The sequence below is a fragment of the Ambystoma mexicanum genome, chromosome 7p, assembly GCF_040938575.1.
Source record: "Ambystoma mexicanum isolate Mex_15411 chromosome 7p, UKY_AmexF1_1, whole genome shotgun sequence".
Classification (NCBI taxonomy): Eukaryota; Metazoa; Chordata; class Amphibia; order Caudata; family Ambystomatidae; genus Ambystoma; species Ambystoma mexicanum.
Window position 1 is genome coordinate 152,842,428 of NC_090939.1, and position 12,379 is coordinate 152,854,806.

Sequence of the window (12,379 nt, forward strand, 5' to 3'; positions counted from 1 at the left end):
CCCAGCCTCTTCACAGCCGCCTACCTTGCTTCCTTATTAGCTCCGTGCAGTTTCTTGGTCCTTCCCCATGCACCGCCGTGGAACAGAATTGTCCTGGGTTGTCACAACTCTTTGATAGAATGCGCTTTTCCTCCTTCCGCCTCCATATACCTTCCCTTTCCAGGCTGCTATGCATCTGTGGTGGCAAATCTGTTAAGGAGTGCCTCTTCTCCTGTCTTGCTCTGTCGGTTCCCCGCTCGCCCAGTCCCTGGCGCCAGTCTCCATCCCAGGTCACGCCACTGCCCGTCTGTTCTTGTACCTCAGCCTCTCAAGCTGTAAGTCTCTCGTGAGGGTTAGTCATAATCTGGAACGTCTCCTCTCTAGTCTCATCACGCCTGCTCCTTGTACTCCCAGCCTCTGGTTCCCTCCCCGCAGAGCTCTGCTTTTTCGGTGCAGAGTCTCACCAGCCCAGCGCAAGTCCTTTTACCGCTGCTGGTGCCTGCTGTGCCATAACACGCTGCAGCTCGCTTCTTCTCTCCATGCTATATTTAAAACTGCACTTTAAAGCCCCCCCAGAAATTTCCCAACTCAGACTTTTGCGCCAGTGCCTGTTATGCTGTAGGTACAGAGACTCCGCTTTATTGCCTTTCTGCTGTCATCCCATGGTGGTCGCAATCTTGGCTGCCGGAAGCTTGTTGCAATGTCCTCAATCTTCACAGGGAAAGTACCTTCAGCCCCTAGCCTTCGCACATGAACAGCTCAATGTTCCTTTCTGCACAGGTCTCGTCCAACTTTCTACTGCTTTTTAGTATGTTTATATGATGATCATTGACTGGTCCAGTAGGAGCCTTCTGAAGTCACATCCTTACGTCATGGCAGTTGGCCATGCCTGCACAGCCCAGTCCAATTACGATCAATAATTTTCTACTTTCCAAAGGTTCCACCACCCCACAGTACCCGAGATGCGACAGGATAACAGGATCTAAGACTAATCTGTGACCCCCATGATGATTCCGGAAGATGAAAGATGATATTCCCTGTCACAGTACTTTGGATGCCTTGGAGGGCGAAGTGATGGAGGTTCTTGTCCTTATTCCACAAGACCCCTCAAGGATGGACCCACTTTGGAAGGAGTTGCTGGGATGTCGATGGCAAGAAAAAACAACCAGTGTCGGAAAGGCAGCACTTTAAGTCTTCGGCGTCGTCTCCATTGGCGGGTCCGTTACTCCGGCTGTGGATGTTCCACGAAGGTGAAATGAAACTTTCTGTGGACTCTGAAAAAGCATAGCTGAAGACGATAAGTCCCTTGGGGGTTGTGGATGCCCATTTGTGGCGAAAGGTGCAGAGGCAGAACGAGCTGTTGGGTTTCGGGATTATGCAGCCTGATGCCTTTTGGGGTGATGCAGCCGGAGAACGGACCTCTGGATGGCTTCTGGCAACCTGGACTTGGTCACTGGACTGCAGGCCCTCATCAAGTCTGGACCCTCAGGACGTCTTTGGATTTTGTTGGCGGGAAACACCAGCAGACCCTCTGCACACAGCGACCCTGGCTCTTATTTGACTGGAAAAAGTGGTGCGATGTCATGTCAGGGATGCCTCTTGAAGGATTCCTCAATCAAATGGCACTTTCACATCTCTGGGTGTCCAGCAGCACTATGCCAGTGTAGTCCTCTTCTGGGCGATATGCAGCAATCTGTCTAGCGGTCACAAACACTCCGGCGGACCCCGGGCAACACAACTGACTTCTTTGGACCAAGATGTCCAGGCACCACTCCTATGGACTCACGAACATCCCTTCTCTGTACAGCAGGAACACATGACTGGCTTACACTGTACTTCGGGAAGAAGATAAACTGCTGCATGATGGTCCCTCGTAGCTCAGGAAGAGGTTGCCTATATAGGTCCTCTCAATTCCACCCTTGAGTCATCTCAGCAGTCTTCAAATTCCTTGAAGAAATTGCAGCTGCAGACTCCTTCCTGACTTGACGCAGGATTCAGCTTCAGAACAAATTGGTGCATGAGGGGTCGGAATTTACAAACATTTGTTCCCCATTCTCTCAGGCCAAGCCAGGAGCAGTTAGCCAATCATACACAATTACATTCATCCTGGCAGGCAACCAATCGGGTTCACAGGCATTCAGGGAATTCACCCCAAAACCAGACACCCATAAACACAATGTGGAATTGGGTCAGCACCGAGTCTTTCATTGCACTAGTCAGGGCTGGCCCAAGCATTGTGTCACACAACCAAAACCAGACACCCACAACACAGAATGCACATTGCCTCCTCAATCCATCCATACAGGCTCCACCCAAGGGTGGGCCTTCAGCATACAGTCCCTGGAAAGGTTCCAGCCATTCTGGCATGGGCTTCCCACTCAGGACCATATATGGTTCTTCCACCCAACTACCATTCAGGGGGAAGAAAACAGAGCCAGGGGTTCTCCAAACATTGAGAATCCCGTAGGTGTTCACCATGAGGAAAAACTAATAACTGCACTGCCAGAGGTCCAAGTTGGACCTCCGTGGCAGAAAACACAAAGAAGTGGTATGTCAAGGACTGGGAGGTCCTGTCCCTCAAAAAGCCATTTCCAGCATCACATTCGCCCACCCCACCCCCAGACACAGGTTGCAATGACTGATCTCCCACGAGATTGTAAATGATCAGCATACCTTTTGGAAAGGCCATCTATATTTCCATGACTCTTGCATGGTCTATGCTCAATGGTGAAGTCTAGCCCTTGCAGGCTGATGAACCACCTGAGCAGTTTGGGGTTTTCACCCTTCATCTGCATAAGCCACTTATGGTCAGTTTGGACCTTGAATGCAGACTCAGTAAGGTCTAAAACCCTCCTTTTCAACAGTTGCCCACTAAAGTTCTATATCCTTGAGTTGCTTACTGATTAAAATGATTGAGCGTTCTCTACGTTGGTCGTCAAACTGGTACAAGACCGCTTCCATTCCGGTGTCACTGGCATTAGTTTGCATAATAAAGAATTCCTAGTCCGGGGCGATTTTCCATGATTTGTACGAAGCTGAAATGTTATTTTACCAAAAAAAGTGTCCGTTTTCTCTCCCCCCTAACATTTCAGACTATCAGCTTGCCCCACACCCCCTTACCTGTTGGCAGCACACCTTGTATGCCACAGTCTCCAGCATCCCTCTGCAATGCTGGATCCCTTCACTTGCATACATGGGAACAGGCACTGCAGGGTCCACTTTTACTCATTTCTTTTTTTTATGTTTATTGGTTACACTTAAACAAATAAGTAAATTAACCATTTACATTAAAACACAATCCATATCCATTTTCAACTCATCACACAACACAAATTCTGATGGATTACATCAATAATCAAATTATAATAAAAGCCAAGAAGAAAGAAAATTAGCAACAGAAAATTGTCCAGTCAGTTTACCAAAGTGGCAGTTGATGAACACAATGGGCCTGTAAGTATTTTGTCCGTAGATGGGTAAGGGCTACACAAGCAGTCACAAGATGGCACAAAGTTAGTTTCACCTGGCGAACCACAATATCTAAAATGTGATCGTGCTAGCGTTTTCTAGCTAGTTTCCCTTCTCCAGTAGCCAGTGGATTTAAACACTCAGCATATCTTTGTAACAATACGAGGGAAATTCTATTAGGTACTGTGGTGGTTGATTTAAGCCCTTTTATTCAAGTCCAAATTTCTTTTCCTAATACTTTGAATCCAATCACTCGGAGTCTGGTTTTAATCTTCATGGGGTATGTGATTAACTCTCCTCTCTTTACCATGCATTCGAATTTGACCAGGCTCCAAGTATGCTATTGGCAAGTTTAAACCTAGGGGCAAACAGTTCGAATGGAGTGCCTCTTCCTGTCATCTTGCATTTTATATACAACAAAATCGACTTCTAAAAGGCAAGTGACTCCAGGGATTGAAGTCTAAGCTCATGTCTGGTGGTTACAATAGACAAATTGTTAGGCAACCTTAGAGTTTTATGCCAAAATTGGCCTTCTGGCCTTCCATGAAAGACTGAGCATTCCCGCTCAGCCATAGAGCAAAATAGGCACTACCTTTTGGTGATAGACCGCTAACAAAAGAGCAAGGGAAAGTTTACAATAGAAGCACAGAATATTCATTCCTTGTGCGGCCAGCTGCATGTTTTTGGCACGAGTGAGAGGAAGTGTGCATGGTGGTCAATGTTTTTGTTAATGACTACACCCAGACACTAGGGTCTGTACCACTTCCATTTCCTCACTTCGAGCCCATCACACCAGTTTTATTCTCATCTTTTGTGCAGACATCATACTCAGGACTTTTGATTTATTGACATTGATTTTCATGTCATTATGGCATAAATAATCTATAAAGCATGCAATACACCTCAAAGCCCACTTGTGTAAGGTCCATGAATAGGATGTCAGCATAGATGACCCAGGGAATGTCTACACCATTGAGCTTGGACGATTCCCAGAAGGGAATGAGCTTTTCCACCAAAGTCAGAGATATACAGGCTGAACAAGAATGAAGCCAGGCACACCCCTGCTCCAATCCCCGGTGAGTAAATATTTTCTTAGACAAAAATCCCTGTGTTGGTGAGTCTTCATTTTTTGGTAAAACTTTAGACTTTTGCAAGGGACATCCCTGCAACCCACGCTCACATTGTTATGTTATTAGCATTTGTAAAGCACTCGTTCGCCCAAAGGCATCATGGCGCTGGAAGGGAAGCTACCCAGTCGGAGAAGGCCAGTGGAGTGGGCAGGCAGGTTTTCAACACTCTTCTGAATCCGAGATGGTTAACATTGGCCTTAAGAGGTTCAGGGAGGCTGTTCCAAAGTATGGTCGAGGCAACAGAGAAGGCTCTACCACCAAGCCTTGCCTGGTTAAACCTGGGGACAGTGAGCAGGTTACAAGTAGCAGAGCGGAGGTTCCGGTCCGGACAATATCGGGTGAATTTAAGCTGCAAAAATTCAGCACCCTGACCGTGAATAGCCCGGTGAACAATACACAGATTTAAACTGAATTTGTTGGTTCACCGGGAGCCAGTGCAGTTGGCGAAGCACTGGTGTAATGTGGGCACCATAAGGGGAGCCAGAAGCCAGCCTAGCAGCCAGGTTCTGCATTCGCTGAAGGCGATGGATGAGGCCGATAGGTTGAGACAGATAGAGCGAATTGCAATAGTCCAGTCGTATGAGGACTAACGCGGCTACCAGAGGGGGGCAGAGGGCTACCGGGATCAAGGGCATAACCCTCTTAAGGATTCTGATCTGGTGGTGGGTGGACTGGCACACAGTGTGAAGAATGGTGCGGTGGGAAACAGCAGCAACTCTTTCACCAATTGTTTGTATGGCATATTGCTTCACATTTTTAGGCTACACAAAATTTGCGCCTACCCTAAATTCGGTCAAATTTTCCTGTCTTTTGGGGTGTTTCCATCAGGGGCACATAAGACAGGTGTCCTGCACAGACTTGCCTTCAAAGGCTCTTAGAGTCTTCATTCCAATCAACCTTAGGCTGTTTGGATGATGTCAGCTGTCAAAGGGGCAGCTATGGCGCCATAGTATGCCATGAAATTCCTGTATTTATTTATATAGCGTGCAAAGAGCCCAAGGGCATTGAGGCGCTTTTACGTACAAGAGCTTAGTTACAAGGGCACAGGAATAGTAACAGTCAATGGGACATTACAAGTACTACTACAAAGCATAATACTGATATTAAGACTGGTACAATTGGTCATAACATTCCTGCATATGCAATGGGTCAAATGAGAGGTATTCATACTGGTGAGACGCACCTTATGTAAAGAGGGTGGTTTTTATGGCTTTGCGGAAGGTGCCGAGGGAGGCCTCACCTCGGCTAGTGGGAGGTAGGGTGTTCCAGTGAGTAGGTGCGAGGTATGGGAAGCTGGATCCGCCCGCTCTGGCTCTTTTTACTAGTGGCACAGAGCATGTTGGTATATGGTGATCTGGTTGGCCTTGTAGGGGCGACGGGGTGGATCCTTAGAGAGGTAAACAGGAGCAGTGAGGTGAATGCACTTGTGGGTAAGTGTCAGAGCTTTGAAGACGATCCTTGCCTTTATTGGGAGCCAGTGGGCTAGTTTTCTTGCCTCCGAAATGTGTTCTCTTTTGGCAATGCTTTGGGCAGCCCAGAGCGCACTATTCTGTATGACTTGTAGCCTCTCTAGTTTTTTTATTGGAGGTGCCTAGAAAGAGTACATTGCAGTAGTCAAGCCTGGAGTACCCAGTGTGGACCAAAAAATCCCTCATCTGGGTTGGAGTAGAGCGAGTCACCCAGTCCTTTACAGCTTGTACTTTACTTGGGAAATGTCAGATTTGACACCCTCCTACCTCATGAACAAGGTAGGAAAACAGCCCTGCCCACCCCCCGGGCCATCTTACACTTGGTTTTAATAGTGAGGTTGGCCCTTTTCATAGCCTGCAACACCTTATCTAAGTGTGTCAAATGTTCTACCCAGGTGTAACTAGTTAGCAATGTTGTCCAGGCAGGCCACACAGAAGGCCTCTAGTCCACAGAGCAGGATTGACCGGGGCATTCTACAACCGAAAAGGCATAGCCCTGAACTGCCAGTTCAGAACAGGAGCCCTGTTCTCCTTGGCCTGGTCAGTCATCAATTTGACAACAGCTTGAGGTGAGGTCAAAGGTACTCAAACGTGGCAGCACCTATCTTGTCCAAAAGGTCATAAGCCCAGGGCAATGGGTGTGCAGTCTTGTTGACTGCATGGACACCTTTAGTCCACACAGAACCTCCAATCCTAGGAACCTGCCAGGGAACTTGCCTTGGAGATGAGGACCACTGAGCTGGACCATAGGACAGTTTAGAGCCCAATGACACCCAAGTCCAACATCTTGAAAACCTCTGCCTGGATGTGGTTCTTAACAGCATCTGACATTCTGTCACCAGTGTCAATATCATGCCTACACCATGGGGCGAGGCCTGGTGTAAGACAGACCAGAGGGGCATACTGCTGGAGCAAAGCCCTGCAAGTCCTCGGCTGCTCTGGTGTCCGAACTGGAGATATTTACTCCGTCCACTAAGCTATCCTGAGCGTTGCTATGCAGAAAATCAGGAAGGAGCTCAATCATCCTCTTCTTGATCTCAAGCTAGCAAGCGGCATGGGACGTCCTCTTCTGTGGAATGGCTTGAGCCTGCTGAGATAGAAGAACTGAGGGGCTACCCCAGGAATACCCTTGTCAAACAGATAGTGGACTTCACCCATCCTGGCGATTATCCTGAGGAGTCCAGTCCACTGGTCTGCCAAAGCACAAGGCTTGGTGGGCTCCATCAAAAGGATCTTCTCGCAAGGAGTCCAGTCCACTTGTGAAGCCTTAAGTCATGCCAGTATTTGTTCAGTTCTTGGCTGGCCTGAAGATTGGCTGATGCCTGGACCATCTGTGCCATCCTCCTCCTGAGGCATAACACATTCCCCACGTGTTTGGCAGGACCTAGAGGTGTGGCTTCCAAGCCTTTTAGCAAGGCCCCGCCCTCCCCCATCACTGGAGCTCAAAGGGGCTGAAACCACCACCCATCTATAGTCAAACATCAGGCATGGTTGGAGGAGATCATATTTCCTCCTGAGGGTCTCTTCCAACACACCCAACATGCCTTTGAGAGTTTTTTTAAACCTCAATGAGAGCATTGGTCCGAAGGTGGTAGGATGTAGAGAACTTTTAAGTTCCACCAAATTCCTTCTACATAGCTTGCATGCAACTAGACAGGATGTTCGTTCCTGTCGGAAAACGGCTCTTTAGGAAAACCAACTCTGGTGAAAATGTCCAGGATAGCACTGGCAACCACCTTGGCCGTTATGTTCCAAAGGGGTATAGCCTCAGGGTATCTGGTGGCCTGACCTATCAGCAACATGATGAACGAACCTGTGCCCACCTGACGTATGAGGGTCTAGGGGACCAACAATGTCAATGTCTACTCTCAAATAGTGTGCCAACCACTGGCACAGGCTGCAGAGGGGCAAGGACACTGCCTCCAGTCTTGCCAGGTCTTGCAGTAGGCTTCCACTACCACCATCCTGGGCCAATAAAAGTGGCGCAAGAGCCTTTGCTTGATCTTCTTAGTGCCAAGATGACCAGCTAAAGGCACCTTGTGTGACAACTGCAAAAGGAAGGGCCAGACTACTTGGGGCACAACCAACCTCTTAACTGCACCAGGTTCAGTCTCAGTGGGCTCACTAAAGAAATTAAACCTCCCAATAAATCGTAAAAGCCCTAGGCACTTCACCTTGTGCCTTGGCCACTTTCCTCAGACCCCCATGAGAGTGGCACTCTCTGAATCTTGGGGAAATCATCCCTAGAGGGCCCACCTTCAGCCAGCAAGCACTGGAGGTCAGGGTGATCCTTTGGGGTGAATAACTCTGAGGACTGTCCTCTGGCATTTCTCCCTCAGGAGTCTAGGGTCATCACTGGGCCTAGTCCCTCAGTATTGTGGACCACAATGGGTGCTGCTGTAGCAGCAGCAAGAGAAAGAGCACTCTTCACAGGGGTGGTCTTACTGCTTAGCCTTGGGTTTCCCCTTTGGCTTTGGTGTAAAGCCTGAGACCTAGTTGTCCTACTGGCTGAATAGAGAAAGGCAGTCTGACTAGAATTCACACATCCCTTCTAACTGCAGAATTTAGCACATTTACACGGGCATGATACAAATCCCATGTGGCTTGAATGATGTTTACTACCAACATACACAAACAAGTAGGTACGGCTTAAAATCCATGATTATCCTACCACAAGGTGGGTAGTTTATTATAAATCAGCGTTTTGGAACAGAGGTTTAGACTTAAATGCTGCCTCTGTACTATAGTGATTGGACGAACACAGCCACTAACAAAAGGCACCTGTGACCTTTGAACCTGGTGTGCAACAAGTGTATGTGCTGCAGATCATGATATTTATGCAGCAGAGACATGAGTCACTGTGCTTTTGGCATGGATCTTAAGGAACGGGGGGATCCTGGGTTTTGAAATGAAATGACAGATAAATAAAAGGGCCTCTACACACTTTCCGTTGGATGCCGATGCCAATTCCTATATATACAGTTCTGGACTAAAAGGACCATAATAGTAAATTGGTCCCTGCTCAAAGAAACATGGTCAGTCTGATTGCCAGTAACTTAATAGTTGGAAGCACTTCGCTTACTTAGCCTGCACCTTGCTAATGTATCTGCCCGTTATCAGGCTGAGGAAAGATGCACACCGATTCAGAATTCAGACCATCTCCCCATAGCCCGGTAAGGCCAAATACCCTAAAGGGAGCAGACAGGGGATTTAATTAGACGTCAAGCTGAAAAGGGCACACCAATCTTCACACACTGAGCTGGTGTGCCTCTTACCTTGTCATGCAGAGAAAAAGACCGACAGTTGGGAAAGCACGAAAGGAAGGACCTGCATTGTAGGCTTCCCAGTTATGAACATTTGCTTTTTCGTAAAATTATCTGAGCATCACACTCCAGTCCCATTCCTGTGGTTAAAACTTCCCGAACGTATGGAGGAAAGTTGGCGAGACGTAGATGTTGCATTCACTTTAAATTAACTATTTCGAAATATAAACTAAGTCCAACTAACTACACAAAGTTTAACATTACTTTCTATACATAGTAAATTGGTAGTTTAGTAAAGTCTCACAGGATCCAGAATCAAGTCGATTGGTTTTCTGCATTGTGCACATGCTGAATTATGATGGGCTTTGACGGTCCAAACATGTCTGGGGATGCTGGTTGTCTCATGCAGAAGGGGTGTAACTTAGCAGTTGGGGCTAAACTGTGGCTTTTGGGGTGGGACCAAGCCAGATTTCCCCTTCTGTAATGGCTTGGCAGGCTGAAAAATGACAATGTCTTCCAGCCATCAACATTTGGTTGGGCTTAGGTTTTAAGACATGTTGGGTATGTAATCTCATGCATATTTAGTACAGAACTATTGCCACTGCTCAGTGTCATCAATGCTGGCGACTGTCCGGTGTGCTGAATTTGTGACTTGGTAGGAGAAACAGCCTGAATCAAAGTATGGTTTTCGCAGCTAAAAAGGAGGAAAGTCCAATCTGGCACCAAGGGCAGGAAGTGAAAAATAGAACATTTTACAGTTTCAAATGGAGGCACAAGAGGCAATTTTGCCTTATTTGATCATTCACAAATAAATAAGAAAAAAGTAGTTGGTGTACATTTGAGGCCAAAAATAGGGCCAGCAGTACTTTGCAATACGATCCTCCAATTACCATACTAGCTGCAGATATCTGAAGCATGTAACCTATTTGCGGGCAGTGTCCAAATTAACTGGCTAAAGTCTTAGTGAAAGGCTCAATAGCTACTTTCCCTGGATTGGCGATATAGGCCCTATAAAACCACTCTTACCTGCTTTTTCAGCAAGCCAATTTAAGCACCAGTTCACTCGATGCAATTCAGTGGACTGAAAAACATAAGGAGAAGATACATATTTTTGAGCAGAATACATGTACAATCTTTAAACCCATTTTAGAGAGTTGATTTCCAATATAATATACCTCGTGTACAAAAAAGTAAATTCACAGTGATTCGATAGTCAATCCATGCTGTTCCCGCTTTCATATTTTATGCCTTGATTATCAGCTAAACTCTATAGAACTGCTAAACGATTCCAACAGTTTCAAATTGAAAGCAGGCTCCTGCCCAGTTTAAAAAATATATATACACCACTACAACATACAAGGTTTTCCCCCCAATACATAACAGATGGAACACTATTTGTACTGGTATAGAAGGATAATGGGTGTGAAGGGAGAGCATGGATGAAAACATTCAAAACTGGAGGCAATATTGGTTTTTAGGCATCCCGTCACCCCCCTGACCTCTTTTCCGTAAAAAACCATTCTGGGACCCAGATTAAACAGATTAACTCTGGGATGTGAGTGATCGAACAGGACGATGATGCAAATGACATTGTTAGGCAGACTTGAGGCAAAAGATGCATAACATTTAGACAAACTGACCAAAGACTAATACTTTTAAAAACTAATGTGGGATGGCCTACCTCAGCAATTCTAAACTGAGCCCACCGGGTGTCTTGTTGTGGGTGGAGTTTAGGTGTTTGCTCGAGTGATGGAAGGGTCCTAATCGACATCCACGTGGGTGCCATTTTGATGGCGATACCTTGTTGGGAGTAGAGTTTGTGCCATTGGGTTATGGTTTGGCCCACAACGGGATGCGTCCTGAGTCCGTTAGTTTCGCGGAGGGGAATGGCGAAGGTGTTAAGGGAGCCATCAACTTCAGTTCCACCCCTCTCCATCAAGATCCATTGTACGGGTACAACCACTGTTTGACCCAGCAGATTTGGGTGGCCTGATAGTTCCGCCATGATGGAAGCACGAGACCGCCGTCAGATATAGATGCTGTGAGGGTACTGTGCGTATTTGCACTTTCTTGCCCCTCCAGATGAATTTCGAGATTGTGGTTTCTATAGTTTTGAACATCTTCTGGCTTGGGGCACTTCGTAGCATCATCGCTAAGGAACAAGTTACTTACCTGTAACTGTTCTCCAGCATGGGTCTGGCATGGATTCACATGCTCATGAATATTGCCAGTCGTCAGGCTGGGAATCCTCGTTAAAGAAAAAAATCAGTTTTGTTTCTGAACTGTCTTTCACCTAGGTGGCCCGACTCACTCTGCAGGGCATACACTATGTCTATCTCCTCTGACCTCCCCCTCTCCATCCCTCTGACCAGTCCTCGCTCCTGGAGCGATCACTCCCTCTCTCATCTCTCCTTCTCGTCCCCCCCAAGCAAAGCCTACCCCAACACTGCCATCTACATTCTCGGACATCCAGCCCATGAAGCGTGCGTCAGTCGAGGCTTTTGCCGCCACTTTCTCTCCCCCCCCCCCCACTCCACCTTTGGCTGTCTCACATCCTGAGACAGCCCCGTCTCTGCTCTACTCTTCAATTTCTGACACGTTTGATGCTCTTGCCCTCGTCATGAGGATCCGATTGAAGTCCAAAGCCAAGTGCATTTCCTGGTATGACTGACCAGCTACACTTAAACGTAAGTGTAGGGCGGCTCAGAGGAAATGGAGGACTTACTGTTCATCCTCTGACAAACTGGCCTGTCGCCTGCTACAAAGGCAATAACGACACTGTCCTAAACCAAGAAGAGAGTCCACATTCAAGCTTGTGTCTCTGCGGCATCTAACAACTCAGCCTAACTCTAAAATCTGCAAGGAGCTTGCCAACCCTGCTGCAGTCTCTAGCCCTCCTGTTGCCTCCCAGACTCTTTGCAATGCCCTTGCCTCTCATTTCGAAAACCCAAGACATCCTGTTCACCCACACTACTCTCCCCTTTCCATCTGTGTTTGCTGACCCTCCTTTAGCCACCCCCCACCCACCATCCTTCTCGTCCTTTCCTCTTTTCTCCCCTGACGAGGTCACTAG

The 12,379-nt window shown here is 47.3% G+C and overlaps 1 protein-coding gene across 1 annotated transcript in view; it reads right to left on the bottom strand.

Moving 5' to 3' along the window:
• The window catches only part of MAEL (maelstrom spermatogenic transposon silencer), a 1,183,486-nt gene that overhangs the window by 503,869 nt on the left and 667,238 nt on the right, over window positions 1–12,379 (bottom strand). The window contains exon 7 of the mRNA XM_069635969.1: window positions 10,333–10,387. Coding sequence (XP_069492070.1) covers window positions 10,333–10,387 — 55 coding nt within the window. The remainder of the gene's footprint in view (window positions 1–10,332; window positions 10,388–12,379) is intronic.